Source organism: Diadema antillarum, unplaced genomic scaffold, assembly GCF_040938485.1.
Source record: "Diadema antillarum isolate AM-2024a unplaced genomic scaffold, OU_Dant_1.0 seq00001165_RagTag, whole genome shotgun sequence".
Lineage (NCBI taxonomy): Eukaryota > Metazoa > Echinodermata > Echinoidea > Diadematoida > Diadematidae > Diadema > Diadema antillarum.
Window position 1 is genome coordinate 299,370 of NW_027271972.1, and position 20,441 is coordinate 319,810.

Genomic DNA, 20,441 nt, shown 5'->3' on the forward strand with positions numbered 1-20,441 from the left:
GGCGGAGCAATATATATATATATATATATATATATATATATATATATATATATATATATATATATATATATTGAGAAGGAGTGTTTCTGGATAATTTGCCTCGTTTTTATGAAGAGAAGAGAAGATGTAAGGCGAATCGTTTTCGTCAGTACTTGAAGCCACTGTCATCGCGTTACTGAACAAGTTCCTGTAAGACTAGACGTCCCTCAAGTCGTTTCCCGGAAATTTATGTATTTATTCAGCTCCTCTTTGATTGATAGGCGTAGGATACAGCCGTCGGTGAGGGTCGACCAGAATGTTTTTCAAGGTTTGTCTTAGCAACGCCTGACCCCGTCAGTCCTCGTGTTGCTAAGTGTGCCCATGGCGTGTCACGTGAGCCGTAGGCGGCGCCTTCGGAGCAGTGATGTCAGCGATTGTAGGCTGTCAAATTACACGTCAGAAGGCAATGTGCATATCTTATCAGAAAAGAGACACTAACGTGAAAACAAAATGGAATACAGTGTGTGTACGTGTGTGTGTGCTTGCCAGTGTGTATGTGTGAAACTTTTCTCCTTGTTTTGATCGCACTTAACAAACACTGGCTCCAAATATGCTGTTGTCGTCATCTTTAAATACATTTTGATATCAACTTATTTCAAAAAGTTGTGACAACACGCAGTTTCAAGATGTTAATGGCAATTTGATATTGATAACTGAAGTGCTTTAGTCGCGTCATAATCTGCTCGACATTTTCCTTTTCCAGCAAACAAACCCATGTATCATCCTATTTTTAGCTAACTAGGCTCCATTCCTGAAAAGTCGATGAGATTCATCCATCACAAACCAAGTCAAGTGGTGAAGAAAATTAAACAGCCGTTTTTCTGCTCCAGCTATCCATGAAGCTGAGATTAAAGATGAAGTATAAGGGTACGAATTAGCTAAAAGCTACGGGAAACTATCTAATTCCCCCCCCCCTTTCTCTCTCCCTTCTTAGATCATTGAAATGGCTTACCTGACATACCTGAGCGGTTTGTTTGCTTGCTTGCTTTATTTTAGAAGTAGAAGTCCATTGTACTTGAGTCACTCTGCTATCTTCTTCAAATCCTTGTTAACACGCTTTTCTATCAAGTCATACTGATTATTTCATGCGTGATAAAGGCGAGCATCATCTGCATATAGGGATACTGTGTAATAATTGTTACATAACTTCCACAAAACGGAATGGGCCGAGGGTACTTCCCTGATGAGGCCCGCCCCACGTAACATTGCGTTCTTGAGACACGTTTCCATTCACAACTGTAGCTTGCTTCCTAAAATCCAAACCTGAATCTTTAACACAGACTAAACCATGTATACTGTTCGATTCTAGTCTGTAATCAATTTCGCAACTTCTCAATTAGCGCATCATGAGGATCTAGGGGTTGTTGATCTGTCGGGTTCGTGCGTAGTTGATACGAGATTTCTTGAAGTATGTTTCATGTCGCGGTTTTATTTTGTTTTGTTCGAGGTGGGGGGGGGGGAATGGAGAGACTTTCTCGTAGATGTGGGTCCAGGTGATGTTTCTTGGTACAGGTTTCTCTGACCCTGAATAATTCTGTGCTAAGAGCAAGTTTGTACTGAGAGATTTAGTATATTAGTGCCATGATATCCCTTTTCAAGGACATGTTTTATATAGTTTTGTTTATTCATTTAACGGGCTACCATATGGGGACATAAATTTCACATATTCACAGTCATCTTGAGTACACATGGTCAAGATTTGCCACCAAACTTGGCAGGCAGTATCACTAGGGTGACAGAATCTTCATACAGATGGGGCACCATGCCCCCATCATCACCACCCTACAAACATAGATGGGCCCTGGCCCAAAATGGCCCCTAGAACCCTCACCCCCAGCGTAGAGAATTAAAAGAGAACAATAAAAATGAGGAAATACTTCAGTGAGTATTTCTTTCAAGGTCTTTTATGGATGGTGCATGGGTGACCCCACGAAGCCGGAACTGAATTTGGGGCCAGTTTTTACATTTTGACCTTCTTTTTGAAAATGCTTTTAAGAAGCTTCTAAATTTACTTTGTTATGATTTATATAATTTTTTTATCTTTAGATTTTTAAAATTCATATTCATATAATCACGATTATTATCACTTTAATATTCCCACATTGAATCTATGAGCTCTGAGCATGTCGAACTTATTTATTAACATAATTATAATCTATCAAACTCTTGTTCAAAGTTCAAATTTATTTTTCATTTCCATCAAATGAATAGAGAAATTATACACAATGTATAAGCAGAGCATAATTTTGTAATACTAGCAAAAACGTAAATTATCAGAATACATCTGAAAATGAGTACAAAGTTTGCACGATACTTGAGTGTATCGAGTGGTATTTATTTACTGTATTAAATACCGTATATTAATTTCTTTGCAAAATTGTAGATACATATGGCTTACATTATTAGTTTGCTTCCCAATGTCAAAATTTATGTCTCCCGTCACCACGGTATAGTCAAGATGAAAGTATATACAGAAGCTAGAACATTCTCATAGCATTCTTCAAGATTTCAGTTCTGCTATCTGGCGGACCGTACCGACAGAAAAAAAAATGGCTTGGAACACTTAGGACGTACCTGGATCAATAAAGCTGTAAGCAAATCAAACCTTTCAGAGTTTATCAGTAGGTAAGAAATCGAGTTGCTACTATAAATAGCTCTACCGACCCCATTTTGGATACGGTTTTTACGAAGATGGTCATAATCTTGAATGCCTATGAACTCGTCTTTGAGCTGATAGAATCATCCATGAGGGTATCGTTCAAAGCCAAGATATGAATGTCACCGTGTTTTGAAAGCACTCTAATTTCATCTACATTTTGACAGGTAGACTATGAATATTGGGGTGCTCACATCATTTAAACCCTATACATTTTCAGGCTGTTCATATTGCAATGATATCTCAGAATGACTTTTCCCTGAACTCTACCCGGGTGGAGGCCTCTGAAATGATCTGTCAGCTATATCCGATTACTGTCTGTGAAATTGGCAATAAGTTAAAAAAAAAAACCACACACACTTGTGAATGTATGATACATCGCAGTGTTCATTTTGTACACAAGATGTGTACATCCAGTCTATGCAATAGGTAAACTGCAATCCTCATCTTTGAGTGTTGCCATCTTCTTTATTACGAGGATCACATGAGTACTGGCAATGAGAAGAAATAATCGTCCTTAAACAATCAACAAAAACCAACATCGCTTTCCATACATATCCTTACGTACATTCACTTACAGATGACAGACAGGTACTTGTGGTAGCAGCGAATCGTAAATGTATATTAGATCTTAGTGAAGATTTTGATATCTTCCAACCATCATCTGTTGCTTCCCACGAAGTACAAAAGGGAGCTGTCTTTGATGTGATTTTCCGTGTGATTAGTATATGTTTTCTATCTCAAAACTTCACTATCTTTACATCTCCTTAACCGAAACATTTTGAACATGACTCTGCGTAGTAATTATATCAAGATAGCAATTTTCTCAACCCGCCCTCTTTAAGAGAAAGAGAAACAACCATAATCTTGAACTTAGCAAAGCTTCATAATGTATATATATTATGTATTTGTGTGTGAGTATGTGTGGTGTGTGTGTGTGTGTGTGTGTGTGTGTGTGTGTGTGTGTGTGTGTGTGTGTGTGTGTGTATGTGTGATGTTCTGTCATGATATCTGCCTTAAAAAAAGAGTAAAATTTACGTCTATGTATGGATCGTCCTTCCTTGATTTGCAGTCGCGGTTGCACTTTTCCGTCAAGGATACAAATTGACCTAAATAAGACTGAAGTGTGTCAGCATACAAACAACGCAGACTGTTACAAGCCAGTAAAATCAGACTTGCCTAAACAACCATATTTCACACACACACACACACACACACACACACACACACACACACACAAAATGGCCAAAAATGTTTTGCAAATATGGTGCCCAACGACCACAGAGCGATCGCCTTACAAAAGACAACGCATTGAAAAGGCAAGGGTGAAACACTTCATTATTTTGTTGTTGTTTTAAAGAACAAAAGAAGAGAGAGAGAAAATGGGGCCCTATACAAATAGTTTGCCCCAATAATTTGCCCCAAAAATTATCATTATTTTGTTCAGTATCTGAAGAAACCCGCGAAAAAAACTTGCTAACTTCTGTTGTCGTTTGTTTTGATTTTCTTCCCGCTCTCAGGTAGAAACAATCGGTGATGCCTACTGTGTGGCGGCAGGCCTTCACAGATCGACAAATACGCATGCGCAAGGAGTGGCCAAGATGGCGATCAAAATGATGCAGGCTGCAGCAACTGTAATGTCACATCAGGGAAACCCGTTGAAGGTAAGGTGATGGGTCATCCATCACTGAAATTCATGAGTTCTTTGTCAAATCCTTCAAGCAAATGTGTCTTTAAGTAATAGATTTAATTCAACCCTGACTCAAGCATAAATCCGTCAAGCCCTGACGAGCGTGTTTACATTTTCATGCGTTTTAAATGCAAAGGATATTTTCCAGGTCGCTGATACAACTCAAATCCATATCTAGACTTTTTCTTTTTCCCCCACTGTCCAGCACGCTTTGTTCTTTCCGACCATTTCAATTATTTTTTCAAAGCTAGCAGAAAATCGTCCCATCTTTATGAGGTTTTGCTTTATTGTCGGCAAGCCTCGAGCAAACCTGGAAGAAGTATAGTACTTATTGTGTTTGGATTTCCCTTTGTTGATGCTGCTATTCCTGTTATTATTGTTGTTGTTTGTTGTTGTCGTCGTCACGAATTGCATTGAGGTCCAAGTGCGCACACAATCCACGCATATAAAGGGACTCTATGACTGTTTGAAGGACACCAAGATTGAAATGAAACTTTTTAAGTCGTGATTCAAGAGCATACGTCACACCTACGTCATCCGATCTTCTTCTCCATTTCCCGGTATACCTAAAGATCGAGAATAAACCCTGAATGATTATGTGTTTGCCTCACAAAAAAAAAATAGTTTTACTTTAATAGTATAGGGTATAACAATGTAAGACTTTCGAATGAACAACATCTTAATGTTTCGTTGGCTTAAACTGAAAGAAAAACTACAAAATACGAATCAGCACGTAACGATGGCACGTGAAAACTTCATATGCCTACACATGAAGTACTTGCTGCAGCACGTATAGACTTTCTTACATTAACGACGAGTATTTTTGTTTAACCATCGCATTATAAGCGTAAGGCCTACATGCACATACAAATGTTACTACATAGTTCCGTCGTTGTGAATCTTACATAGTTTGATTTACAACTAGAATTTACTGTTACTCGAGTACTTTAGTCAAAGAACACATAGAGAAGAAAGAAAAAGCGTAAAATTTCAATCAATGTTCGCAACAAGGCGTTGAACACTCTTCTACACGAAGTACACCCGTTACATCGCAGTCACAGTTGCCTAAATGCACCTCGTCTGGTTTTCGTGTCAACATTACTTTCCCTGCGAGTGGAACGGGTATTCAGGGAACGTCTCGTCCATTTGTTCCCGTCCTATAGGCGTTCTTTCCTCTAGCTTGCATGTCAAAGTCCTGGGCTTCTCAGCAATCCTCCTCTGTTTACATAGCTGGAGAGGTCAGGACGACAAAGTTAGCATGTCGACGTGAACAAGAATTGTTGTTCGTTTATTTGAATGTCAGAGAGAAGTGTACAGACAGTGCCTATGGCTCAAAGTCTCGGCGAAAAAAAAAGGAAAGTCTGCCATCACGAAGATTTCTCTCGTAGAGCATTAACAGATCAGTGGTGATGGCTTTAGTTTAACATACTCAAAGTACAGAAAGAAAAAAAATGGCTGACGAAAAAAATGTATCTCACAGAACATTGCGGTCGTGTGTTGTTACTTATTGTAACAGGAGTTTTTACACGTTTTATGTACTTCAACATTCATTCGTAGTCAGTCATTGGTACTATTGGTGTTTTTCAGCATTGCAAAGTCTCGACTATTTTTTTTTTCGCTCGAAACACTAAGACGATATGTTTTCAGTTGTAAGAAGACAAAAAATGGCCAGCCCGACTTGATAAAAAGCAACTTCGCGAAACGTATCGAATCAGCATGAATTTCTGAATAGTCAGGTTATATATATATATATATATATATATATATATATATATATCACTTTGTTACTGATGCGTGGTGATTGGCACAGACGATACGTTGCTTTGATGAAAACAAAAATTAAGGTTTACAGAATGACATCATGAAGACGGAGTAGGATACCAGCTCAATATGATATCCAAATCCTATGGGTTTCTGCAAAGTGATGATACTGTCCGATAGAGAAGAGGTACCTCCGGAAACGGATCTGTTTTATCGTTTAAAGTATCGTTTAAAATTGCTCAACACAACGGTTACACCAATGGTCATTAATTCTGAATTGGCTCATTCGGAGTCAAATCAAAGAATAGATTCATCCGATTCAAAAGGCAAGTTGAAGAACAAGAATTAAAGTAAAGGCATGAATCACACCTGTATTTCAAAATGCTGTTTCAATACAGAAGACTAGACTGAACACAAATCATGATTAAAAGCAGATGATTTCCTATTTCAACTTCTGCAGAGAATTTTCAAAATCACATAGGATTTTTTTTCCGGTAGAGCCAACACTGATGGAGAATGTTGTTCAGGGTGGAGGGACATGTTGTTCCTGCATCGATCTTTGAATTATTTCTCCCTTGTTAAATGGCAAATTCTTTTTCCCTCCGATAGTCGCTATGATTTGATACTCACACGAAACATAAATGTTATGCCTATCCCACACGAAAAGGAGAATTCCCCGAGGGATATGAAATATCGGTCGTTATTGTTTTTTTTTTCCATCTCCAGGAATCGTTCCATAACGATAACAAAGGGAGAAAACATATCTTGTTTGCACCCGACAGCATTCGATAGACCTGTGCTCTGCAAAATAAATAATAAAAACATTTCATTGCCGAAACAGCTGTCTGTTTCAATACGTCTGTGCAAGCTGGAAATAGCCCCCAGATATCAGAGGGAGAAAAAAAAATAGACTGAAAGTATGTCAAAAGGTCAACACGTATGACAGCCTGAAAGCAAAAGCCGTCCAAAAATATCGCCATGGAAACTGTGACATAACAATGCCGAATGAGTATCTTTTGTTGATGTCAGACATTAACCGACTTTTTTTTTGTTAATCCGAGAAAAAAAAAAAAAACACTCCAATGAAAGAGTCATAATTTCTTGTTTAACAAGACTACAATTCTCTTGACCACAGCCACTTAATTTTGATCGATTGTTGGTGGTTTTTTTTTAGATCATATTCACATGGTTAGATTTGCAACAACAAAAAATCAATTGATCCTTTGTTTTCGTGCTTCACGTTTCAAAATGTTGTTATTCCGTTACTGCATAGTTAGTAACATATTGATTTGTTGGGGTGATTTTATCGATTGGGGCCCTGTGAGGCAGTTATCGAGGTCAAAATGTTGAAAATAGGTGTGAGTAGAATTCTTACACTTAGGTCTAAATATAAAGTAAGGAAAATATAGGGAAGTGTTATTTTCTAAATTCATTTGGAAGCCTGTACTTATACTAGAGGAAGCTTAGAGTAGTCGCAGTGCCTCAATAATGTCGCTGTTACAAAAGTAATGACCAATTAGCTTTCAGAAGGTATTAATTTGTTTGATATGCTTTGGTATTTTTTTTTTATTTAAAAGTCATTGGGCAGCAAAAATCCGCTAAACAAACTGTTTGTTCAACACGTAGAGGAAAAAACGTTAAGTAAGAGAGTCAATACGTTGATGAACATAATATACCATTTTTGATAAAACTATACTGCCCGCGTAATGTCATTTCATTTCATTTATTAATTGTACACTATGTGACAAGCGCAGTTGTTTATTTGCTTTTATTGTTGTTGGTTGTGTGTGTGTTGTTTTGTTTTGTTTTGTTTTTGTTTGTTTGTCTGTTTGTTCGGGGGGTCGTTAGTTTGTCAAAGGCTCAGCCGGTCCAATTATTTGTCAGTGTCCCTTATTGTGCGATGGCGAATGGTTTGTACATCACTTTGTAAAATTGGGGGGTTTTTTTAGTTGTGAATGCAATCACGCCATGTCCTTGAACGGCTTAAGATTGGCAGTGCATGATAATCTTGTTCGTGCTGCTCGCTTCGTGGTTTTAATGAGCATGCCATGTTTTTAACGTCACTGTACAAGCCTGGTTCTTTGCATCGGAAATAATAAACAGGGGATTTTGTTTCAGAACATCTACTGAGGCAAGAGAGAGAGAGAGAAAGAGACAGAACCTGGTAATAAAGTGATTATCTCTCTGTGCTCGATTTACTTTCCTCGTACAAGGATAATTTATTGTTGAACAACGAATTATCATCATTCTTCTAACGTGATTTCGCCAACACGGACAAAGAAAGTTCTATTATAAAAGTTGCCCACATCATAAAAATGACGAAAGAAGATAAAAGATAAAGATGACGGGGTGGGGGAGAATTATGACCATCATAGCACATTCCACTGTAAAAAAAAAAATTATATAGTTCTATTATAAAAGTTGCCCATATCATAAAAATGACGAAAGAAAAAAAAAGCTAAAGATGATGGGGTGGGGGAGAATACCATTACAGCACATTCCACTAACCCTCGTGTCGGGACATACACTCTCCCTGAAACAATATTCAAACCCTAGAGTGTGATGAGAAGAAACACTTTCATCTTAGAGTGGAAACATAATCGTGGACTTTTTGATCAGAAACCCAGTGAAATACATTTTTGTTACTTGTCTTCTTCAAATCACCTTTGCCTATGCGTCGCAAAATCAATTTTTAGCTTTAGAAAGAATAAGAGAGATCTATCTGATTGGTTGCACTAAAACTATGGCAGTCCTATTGCATGGTATCCATAAGGCAGCCATAAGGTCAATTTTAACCTGAAGATTGTTTTCGTACGAAAGAGAAGTGCAAGATCTTCTGCCTGCGGGCGATCATACCTAGATTTCATTCTAATGGCATAATATGATTCCATAGGAACAGCAAAATTGTGTGATTTCTAATAGGTGGACTTTTCAAAATCAACTGCACTAATTTCCCCGGCTATACCCTTTACCCCACCCCCGCCCCGCCCCAAATTGTTATTTGCACGAAGGGGGGAATGAATAAAATTAGTAGTTGTATAACATTTCGCCGTGACACCTGTGCAACAAAGAGAGATTTCCGGTATTGACAGGTGCATGACTTGGCAGAATCGTGCTGAAGAATACATGTTACGCTGAATGACATGTTTTCGGGGAAAAGTAATAGAAATCGTGAATTGCAAAACGTGTCGAGCTGAATAACAAAATACATCTTAATGCCATCAAAATCTTACTCGGGATCAGGTAACAAGTTGTTCTTTCTCACATGAATGTGTTATGGAGAGAGAAAGCGAGAGAGAAGGAGAGATCGGAGGGGAGGGGGAAGGCGACGGATAAGAAGTAAGGTTATAGAGTGGGCAGACAAAAGTTGTTTGGATGCTACAGCCTTTCGTCACTGCTTGATTTTAGTTGATCGGCTGTAGGCAGAGCGGCGAGTACTACACAAGCCACTTGTCACACAGTCATCTTCGCTTTGATGGGCGGAGCCGAAGGGCCGGAAGATCTTAACATGGCTACACCTGAACATTCATCCTCTCGGCTGTTCCGACACTGTCTCCCCCACCCCCCCCCCCCACCCCCATTCCTAATGTCTCCAAAGACTGATCACAAAATCATAAGAAAAATGTAACTAGATAAGTTAGAGGCTGGACCACCCCGTCAGCTAGAGAGCAATGTTTGCTTGAAAGCACCGTGATGTCCGAAGAAGACGTACTAAACCGATAACGTAATGCTCTGGCTCGTAATACAAAAAAAAAATGCAATTAAGGACATTTTGACATTCGATTATGCAAATCGCACCTTCTCCAAATTGGTACTGTCCGCCGAGAGACAAAATGGCGCCAATTTCTTATTCCGTCGAGTCGTTTCTCATCGCAGTCGCCGCTGTCTTTGACTGCCGAGTTGTTGTTGTTTTTTTCTTTCTATTTTTTTTTCACTCGCTCTTCCCTCGCCGCAAAACCACCTTCAATTCTTATTATAGGATAAAATCGGGGGGATTGTGATCCGCACATGTTAATGGAAGCGAGGCCTGAAATTCAAAGACGGCAGAAACCGCCGATATCAGATTTCGGTAATCCTGTTGGCAGAGGCAGTTTTCCAGGGGTAGGGTATCAGGACCGATCCTGCTCTTCCGTTTGGTTGCATCTGGAAGTCGACTTGGTCATCGTGTTATGGGATTCCATTCCCACTGATAGTCTGTGGGAAGAGGGGTGGGGGAGACAAGGGTCGAATACTCGGCAACGGGAAGTAACGTCTCGTGGAGGTTGATAGGTATTGGATGAAAATAATGGAAAGCTGGCATCTGAAGAAGGTGTCAACCTACGGTAGAACTGTCTGTTAGGATGTTGGATCGACCGTGCATGTGTGATGGTCCTACTATTATATAAGCGTCTTCTCGGTTACCGTTTGGAAAGTCAAGATGCTGTGTATCTTTGCATATATATATATATATATATATATATATATATATATATATTCAAATATGACACAGAAAGAGAGAGAAAGGGGAAATAAAAGATAGTTCTAGCAAGTGAAAATATGTCCATGCGATTCAAAATGGAATCTTTGGTAGAGAGAGCCTCCTATTTGGTCGTGATACAATCTACAGACTGATTGAATCAAATCAGCTTTCAGCCTGTCAAGTGATGTCCCTATTGCAAATTTTCATTTTGATTTTCTTCTCTACCGAAAATGTATTCTCTCAAGTTTCTGGGTTGATGCCGAAAATATATGGTTTCTTCGCTATTCTTTACGGTACCGTTAACCTGTTTTACGTTAATCCCGCCTAAATTCGTTCTTATCAACTTTCATTCTGCTTCCTCCCCTCCCTTCCGCTGTCTGAAAATTGCCGCGAGAAACACATCAGACAAAATCAAGGCACAGCAGTGAATGAGATGTGGCAACTCGCAGGTGGTTTTATTGAAAATTTTCAGTTATAACATTATTCCACAATTTTCCTCACGAGGAGGTGTAATGAAATCAGTGGAGAGGGAGGAAACGGGTGCTATCGTTGGCCGCCTCAACGACGAGCCTGAAAAAAAAATCATCCTACCCCCCTTCCCCATACCCCCACCCTCCTCCAGTGTCGAACTTCGTCAAATATTGAGGAGGAAATGGAGCTTACTCTCACCAGCACGGCCACCGGAACCAGTCCTTTGCAACGCACTGCTTGATTCTAATCCGCAATGACACCATCCTCGCCATATTGCCTTTGAGACCGAGGCGAACCTTAAATGGAGAGCAAACCGCCATCGCGTAGAGCCGCTTGAATCTAATTTTGATGATTCGTCCACCCAGCGAATTGGAGCCTAAGACAATAAAAGAGAGCATTTTGCTTCAGTGTTTCTTCAGTCAAGTGGAATGCAAAAGCTCGTTTTGTTATTCCGTGCGCGAATAAAGACCAATACTGTGCAGTGCCCGCGGAATGGTGGGGGCAGGAGGAGGAGGGGAGAGGGGAGGGGGAAGGAGAGGGGGAAGGAGAGGGGGAAGGGGAGGGGGGAAGGAGAGGGGAAGGGGTTAGGGACAGCAGCTTCCTCCCCCCCCCCCCACACACACAGACACACACAGACACAGTTGGCAAAAAAAAAAACTGGGGAAAATATTACAAAACAAAAAAAAAAAAGCCGCAAGAGCTCAATGTCTTTTGTGAGTCCCTCCCCTCGATTCTTCCTGTCCTAAGCGGGGAAGGGAGCATTAACCTTTGACCAAACCAACTATTAATTACCTCCCCTAACCACACACACACACACACACACACGTACACGCACAGTAAAAACTTTTCGCGGCCCATGATGTGGGACGAGGAGTGATACCACGAAGATGTATGACTTGAGGCACCATTTACATTACCAAGAATCTGTTGTTCGCTGAGCAAGGATGGGCATGACATTAAAGGAAACCTCCGGATGATTTTCAAATTTTTACATTTGAGCCACTATGAATTAGTTATACTGACGACAGAGTTTCAGAATTTGTGATAATTGGGATGAAGAATAAGAATATTTTCAAAATTTAGAACAAATTGCAATGAACAATGATGATGACATGGCAGAGTCACCATAAGAAAGCATGAGTTGGGGCTCAAGGAAGCAGAACAAAAGAAGAAGACATGCATAGATTATACACAGGTGAACTCGCAAGCAAGCGGTATTGTGATGGAATTACACTGCTACATTTCTTGAATATGTGAACCTCCCATGTCATCATCCTTGTTCAGTGTAATCTGTTTAAGGTTTTTCAAACTATTGTTTCTCTGCTCAAGAACCACAATAAATTCCAAAAATCTATACATGGAGTTGTCGATTTATGTACTACATGATGTGAAATTATGAAAATCGTCTGGAATGTCCCTTTAAAGTCACTCACCCAGGCCCACGTCTACACAAGGAGACCAAAACCTTGATCATGGTGATATTTCAATACTTGTCATTTGATGAAATATACAGTACTAACACCATCAATAATGACAGAAAAGGTTTCTCTTCTTTCATTCATGAATTCTTCACATTCCAGTGAGTCAGTCCCGTGCTAGAATACATAGTATGACTGTCATCAATTGTTCCATAAGCTCCACCTTTGTCTTTAACGGTGAGATAAGAATGAGGGGTCAACCTGGTAAACGGACGCATCCACTCGAATCATTCGGTTCTGTCTTGTTCGTCTGGCTGAGTGCTGTCCAGCCACGTCAGTAACATCAGCGAAATATAGGATTCTGCTGAGCGAATATACCCAGTTAAGCGCAACATCTTTAAGTTCTACACCTCCATCGAGAGAAATACCATGAGTGCATCTTCATAATTTTCAGCATGGATGTGGGACTCGAATTCAGAATCTCTCCTTAAGTGCCCAGAGCCTCAACCAGTATTCCATGCATGGTGCTCCCACTATTGTAGATGTCGGATCCTTTGCATCTGTTGTTGCTGTTGTTGTTGTTATTATTGTTCGATGCTGCTGATGTTATTCTTGATGCTTTCAATCATGTGGGGTTTTTTCTCTCTTTTTTTTTCTCTTCTTCCAGATGCGTATTGGTCTCCACACGGGAGCGGTAGTAGCTGGTATCGTGGGGCAGAAGATGCCGCGGTACTGTTTGTTTGGCAATAACGTCTCGCTAGCAAACAAGATGGAGTCCCACAGCGAGGCCCTAAAAATCAATGTCAGTCCAACAACCCACGTGTGAGTATGAATAAACACAAGCATTGCAACTTTTCTTCGAAATAACAAAAAAGTTTTCTTTTTAATGTTGAAATCCGTCCACTTTGTTATTATAGTCAAAAGGGGCTTCATGATCATCATTCCAGGTGAAAATATCAAAAGGTTGGAACGATTCCCTACGTTCATATCTACCCCTGATGTTAAGACATTATTTTGTTATATTTTGTGCGATGATGGTTTTGTAGCTGTTGTAGCTGGTAGCTAGAAATTTTACGAGGAGGACTTTAAGCTGGAAATAGAAAACAGTTCACTGTAATAACAATCAGGCATGCATTAGCACGATACGGCCGCCACTGATCCTGAACAGAGTAGCAGGAAAGACTGGATTTCTGACATCCATCTTGCCAGACAGACCCAAACTTGTATACAAGACCTTCATGTTTGTGTTTGTCACACGCTGCGGTCAAACATATGATGTGTGTGCGTGTGTGTGTGTGGGTGGTTGGATGTGTGTGTGTGTGTGTGTGTGTGTGTGCGTGTGTGTGTGTGTGTGTGTGTGTGTACAGAATGACAAATGGCGGCTGTATATCAAACTTGACTCCAAGCGACCATGGGCGGGTTCCGCGGCGCCAAAGCCGGCCAGGTCGCCGGGTACGCCAAACAATCAAACATTCCGTGGTGCGCTGAATGGCAAATGAAGGTGACACATTTTTTTTTTTCTGTACCCACACGACCATGAGCGGGGTTTGCCTCCAATACGAGGAATGATTTATGTTTGGTGCATGTTGCCCATTTATCTGAAGAACAGATTGGTAGAACGGCAAAAGGCCACATATATATACACATGGGCTTACACGAGCAATAATACCGTGCCCAGAGGCACATGAACATTATATATAAAGTGTATACATGTATAAGCGTCCATTCTTTTCATTTGGTTTCACAGATCTAAAGAGATAACATTATTCAGGAGTATCTCGTAATGTCATTAGTGGGTGTGTGCATGGAATAACATTGTACGGACAATTTCCCGTAAATAAAGGAGTGATATTTCCATTGCCGTTTTAAATGATTACCTTTACATCAATACTTCTTTCGCAACATCATATCAAAAGGGCAATATTAAACTTTCCACGGATATGGTAGGCACATAAATATTAATCTTAGGTATCACTATCGCCGGAAAGCAGGGCAAGCCTGTCAGGATTTTGATTTTTTTTTTTCGTAAGGGAGTGGAGGTGAACGTCTTCTTTCTTTTGCATGTAATGTAACGACCAGAAAGAGAGAATTTATGCTTGCTGCTGTCAATTCATTGAATGATTCTACGTCTTTGAGATTCTTCAATGATTTACCCCGCGGGGAAAATATTTCTCATTTGGACCCAAACCGTCTTTTTTGTATTTCTCAGCAGCATATAGGACAGCCCTTTCGTTATTTCAATCATCCAGTGTTACTTGCGTGCATGTAGGGGGTATCAACTTTTGAAGGAGGAGGGGGAGTAAAAAGAAAAGAGATAGGATGAGAGATGAATATCTCGAAGAATAAAACTATTTACAAGGTACATGTTTTGTCCTCTGACCAACACGTAAATGACCCTTTTCAGGCTTTCCCTAAACGTCATAGTGAGCAGTGAGATTGATTACACCTGCACGTGTACCTTGCTTCTTGCGTCACCTAGATCTTTGTGCAGTGCGTATACCCCTCATTTATTGAACTGCAACCCAATGCGCAGTCACTCCCCTTGTAGTCCGTGAAATAAAACTAACAATGAAGAGATTTGTCAGAAAATTGTTGCAACACGTGATTGCTGTATCAACGTCTGGGCTTATCTATCGTTGATATACCTAGCTTTGTCCCACAAAATCCAGAAAGTTCATTTGTGAGAAAAGAAGACGCACCTAAATATTTTTAGACCTGTCGTGAATTGTTGAAAACTGTTGAAATAAAGTGTAGCTGTCTTGAAGTACGTAATGGGAATGCCCTTGAGATAAAACTCGTCTTTTATATGACGGCTCCTTCGAGTAACATCTGTGCCTTTAATGTCAATCTAACCTAATTTTAGCGCGCCGCAGTTTTGGATACTCGTGCAGTGGGTACATGACAGAATAAGAATAGCGGAGAAAAAAACACAAGAAATACTCCCCAGAACGAAAATGTGGAGTTTTCCATTTCGAGAGAATCTCAGGATGTTTCTCTCCCAAGACCGAACTATTTCATCATAATGAAATTTATTTCCATCAGCGCGATTGGGAAGGCCGAGGGGAAATATATTACAAAACGTCCAAATTATGATCAAATACAGACAGGATGCAGTACTTTGTAAGTGGAAACTACTTACTTTAATCCCCGTTGAAGATGCGAGGCGACCGGCGAATTTAAGCTTTCCCCCTTTTCCTGGGCAGGGTGGAGGCACGTAAGGTGATGCTCTGGTTTCATGACGAGGGTAAATGGAACGTCAAATGGGGAGAAAGTGATACGGGAAAAACGGGTATGCCATCTTTTTCGTCTTACGAAACGTTCTCGTCATGGTTTAGGCCATTCATTGCCGGTTTGTGTGTGTGTGATTTCTAGCGAGGATTGAAAGTTTGTGTTTAAGTGCGGATGTTGGCTTTTATTTTTCGTTTTGTTCGGTCCCTCAACTAGAAAGCGATGACTTTCGGTCATTAATTTTATGACTTTATCGTCAGTACATTCAGGCATTACGAAATGAAGCAAAGACTTGCAGTCAAAACTTGATAGAAAAGATGTTTCCTTGAAAGACACCAAACAAACATGAATCTTCTATTTTCGTGGTAGGTTCCATTCCTGTTTTTTTTTTATAGGAACGTATTATCTTACACGTTGAGAGTGTCGACACCAACAAATCACATCCGACAGGGCTAGAACAGTTTCCCATTTTCACAAGGGTTGATTGGTATCAGTGAATTTTCTCCAAATCCTGAGAATTTATTGAAGATCTTCTTTTCCCCTCTCGGGCCTTCTTTGAAACCCACTTCACAAAGTCAAACTCTTTGCAACACTCGTTACGTTCACAACTTCACATCCAATGAAACAAGAATATGCATCTTGAATGTCAAGCACTGTGTCATAATACTGGATATGACTCCTTACAAAATTGTACTTAAAGGACCCGACTTTAAATCCACTCCAGTTCTTACGTCTTTAGACAAGACGTTTTTAACCTTCATGTCCCTCTTGAGCCAGGTGTATAAATGGATACTTGACAACTCTACAATAGGGTAATACTAATGGCAGGGCCTTCTGGTTGAGCAGTGGCAACACTGAAGAGGTTACACTGGGGGAAAGAAAGCCATAATCCTCATTACCCTGGATAAACATCTCTTTTTTGTCTTTGTTGTAAAAATCAATCTTACATCAAGGATATATCATTTTTTTTATATCCTTTCAGATAAACTTAAATTTGCTTATGCTGCAGGGAAGGCAAGAACGAGCAAACGAACATTAGATAAGCATACTTAATGAAACTTTAGATCATATTCCTGGATAAGGAATTTGTCTCACTATTCCTGCGGCTGGTCCGAGTGTCCATTAGGACCTGTACAAAAAAGACGTCCATCCCCCCCCCCCCATCATCTTTTTTTGAAAAGATTCCAAATGACACCAAAAGTCGTCGGCAGCTCTCGTGCCCATTTGTGTCTTTGCTACCGGTTTTTCTTGTTCCTTTCAGCTATAATCAAAATTATATTCTGACGTGATTATCCAGCGCGAACTTGTTCACTTGCACATGTATACATGTGTTTTATTTTCTATATGCACATACTTTGCTGAGTGGTGTAAGATTGGTTCCATTCCTTGTCAATCAAAGCATCTTACCCTCGCATTTCCCTTTTCCGTATTTTCACGTAAATTATCATTGTTATTATCTTACTTTGCTTTCCATGTGTAAATATTATACAAATAGCTTTATTTCTTTTTAGTGTCAAGTTGTGGTTTGTTGTCGGCGACCAGAACAATGAGTAGTATAATGGTAACTTGATATCATTAGCGAGCTCTAGATTTGCGACGCGAACGCTAAGACGACGTTTCCTCCCGGGTTGGACAACATAGAAACAGCTGTCTCGCGCATGTGCAAAACACCATACACAGTTGCCTAATTTTCGTCGCCTTAGCGTCCGCGTCGCAGATCTATTAAAGCTCACTATTGTCTGGATGGGCGCGATCAAGCCCTGGCGATGCATTCCGTGTCTTCGCCCTCGGTCAAATCAAAAGGGAAGGAACAATCGAAGATTGCAAAAGAAAAAAATAATACTACAAATCAATTGGCAGAGAGAAATGAAACGTAAGGCCAGTAGCGTTTCATTTTACGCAAGAAAGGGACCACAAAAAAACACACACTTACCAATACACACACACACACACACACACACACACACACACACACACACACACACACACACACACACACACACTCAAATACGCTTCGGGTTTTTTTCCCCGTCGCCAACAGCCGCGAGCAGTTTTTGCAATGCGAACCCTGTTGATATGCGTCTGGTGAAATGACTCTTGGAGTCCAGTTTCCAATTTCGGATTTCCCCTCTGTTTACTGCACTTCACTCGTTCTTTATCAGTTTATCCTCCTGCTCTCCTGAGTTTAACAGTTCTGAATGCCCCACTTACGATGTGTTGTTTACTCTTAAAATGACCTGTCCTCACATCTCAGTCTACTACACAGAGATACCTCTAAACAGAGAAGTTATTGTATTCGGGCGGTTTTGTACTAATTACTCCTATATGATTAACACCAATCTATGTTGCCTCTTTCTGTCATTGTAACAAGTGAGACCAATAAAAAACAGGAGTCCCATGTCAGGAGTCAGTGCTCTAGTCATTGCTCGAGAGTGGGTCAGATTTGGGGTGGGTTTTTTTCAGTTTCAGTTTGTTTCAGTTATCAACCTGTAAAAATTAAATCATTACGACAAATCAACAACGTTCTCATCAAAATATGAACAAGAATACTTACAGAGGACTTAAAATAAATGGATATATAGTTATATACTCGTATATAATGTTATTATACACGTTATAATGTATAATTATACACGAACATACATTATGTCGTATCTTCGGATGCAGGTGGAGGAGACCATGTATTAATCAATAAGCAGTTTGCTTGACTGGGATAACAGAATCTGGACAATATGATGTCATATCCCACACACAGTCCAAACTCAATGTTACCTAATTACATGAAGGGAAACTACTTGTCCATGAGTCTTTACTATTAAAGTCTGTTGGATATTTACTCTGTTTTTCATAATAAATGTGTTTTATCCAAATTAAAGACATTGTTTAAACAGTCTGTTTATGATATAATGTTTGGTTTTTGATCTTCGTAAACGCAATTATGCGTACTTTTGTGATATGCAAAGACATTCCTTGATGAGTTAGCATGTGCGTACGTAATGCTGCATCTAAACAACAATCGGCATTTGTAATAACCCCCCTTTGTTCTTTTTTTTTAACTTTCGTGCAGGCTTTTACTAGAGACGGGCGCGTTTCATTTTGAGGAACGCGCACGCGACACGCTTCCAGCAGCTTTTCCCGCCAGTATCCCCGGCAACCCTCACTTCCTCTGGGGCTACTCCCCGAGCCCCGACGACCCTCAGGACGTCGAGCTTTTCGGGAGCCAAGACATGGTGGAAATCCCGTCGTAATCAACGGCTCCTCGACTATTATAGGCGTCATTTCTCGCCACTGGAACAATTCTATCTCTATTATATTCAACTAGTCATCGGTAATCAATCAATAAAAGGTTTAAAACATGGATGTGTTGTTGTTTTGAATCGAACTTGAACTAAAGTAATCTGAGGAATGATGATGTCTTAATTCCATCACGTTTATCATTCATGTGAAAGCAAATGCCATAACACTCAAACTAGACACACTAATATTTAAAGTGGAAAAAAAGTCACCTCCCCCTCCCTCAAAGAGTACAAGGAAAACTAACACAGCTGAAGAGCAATTTGGTTCAATATTTCAACGTGCTGTGTCATCCATATTTTTTTGTTTACATTATCCTCTCCCCAGACTTTCCCTTTTAGTACTTCCCAATTATTATTCATAGGCCCCTTTCCATCAAAAGAATGTCCTGATGATAAGGCACATTGTCATTTTGCCAAAGGAAGTCTGGGGTTAATGGTAAAAAGAAACGACATCATTTGCTGAAGTATGGGTCTATAAATGCAGCGAGGAAAGATAAAAAAGGAGAATATGATTCAAACCTGATGACAGTGGTTATATAGGGTCTGATCTATTGGCAATTCATAGGAAGATTTCGCAAGGGATTCCGCCCGTCAACACTTTGTCAAATATTAAAGAGTCAATCTATTTGAAGTCCTATTAATCTGTGGGCAAATTGGCAACGTTTGCTGTTGATAGCTAAAAAGGATCAACTCTCCGGGAAATATTGTACATGTTTCTACTCTGAATGGAATATGGATTTGGAAAAATATGACTCAAGATTCTCGTACAATGCTCATAATAACTATTTTAGTATCTTAATCAATTTTTTTTAAAATTCAGTTACAAAAATTTGCAGAGTAGATTGCATGTACTTTTATCTCGATGCAATACATGTTAGGGTCAGCGTGTGTGCTTCTAAGTATGCATCTATAGGGTGAGAGCATGTGTGCGTGTGTGTGTGAGGGTGTGTGTGTGTGTGTGTGTATGTGTGTGTGTGTGTGTGTGTGTGTGTGTGTGTGTGTGTGTGTGTGTGTGGCGCGGATGTGTTAGTATGTGGATGCATTCAAATGGAAAATCAGCGAGGCTGAGTGTGTGTGTGCGTGTGTGTGTATGTGTGTGTGTGTATGTCAGGGAAAACATTACCGTGGACAAAAAGTTTCGCGGACTGGTGAGTGGTTTGGTTGCTTGATTGCAAATTCGACTCTCTCTCTCTCTCTCTCTCTTGTGATTCCTGAGAATATGGGAAACCACCATGAATGCCGTATTTCATTATTCTTGTGAATTGTTCATCTTCTCTTGTACATTGAAACTTTGACTTCTTGTAAGATATACAAGATTGTTAATGCTATTATTTTGTATATGCATCATTCATATTTCTTATCTTACTCTATTGTGTGAATAGGCTCTCCTTTATAGAGTGATTTCATCTATAAGCCATCAGCT

At 39.9% G+C, this 20,441-nt stretch overlaps 1 protein-coding gene across 1 annotated transcript in view; it reads left to right on the forward strand.

Moving 5' to 3' along the window:
* LOC139744365 (guanylate cyclase soluble subunit alpha-2-like) overlaps nt 1-18,988 on the forward strand; it is a 151,746-nt gene extending 132,758 nt beyond the window's left edge. Inside the window, exons 7-9 of the mRNA XM_071654805.1 lie at nt 4,216-4,359; nt 13,162-13,316; nt 18,790-18,988. Of these exons, the coding sequence (XP_071510906.1) occupies nt 4,216-4,359; nt 13,162-13,316; nt 18,790-18,970 (480 nt within the window). The 3' untranslated portion in view covers nt 18,971-18,988. The remainder of the gene's footprint in view (nt 1-4,215; nt 4,360-13,161; nt 13,317-18,789) is intronic.
* The last annotated feature ends 1,453 nt before the right edge of the window (nt 18,989-20,441 follow it).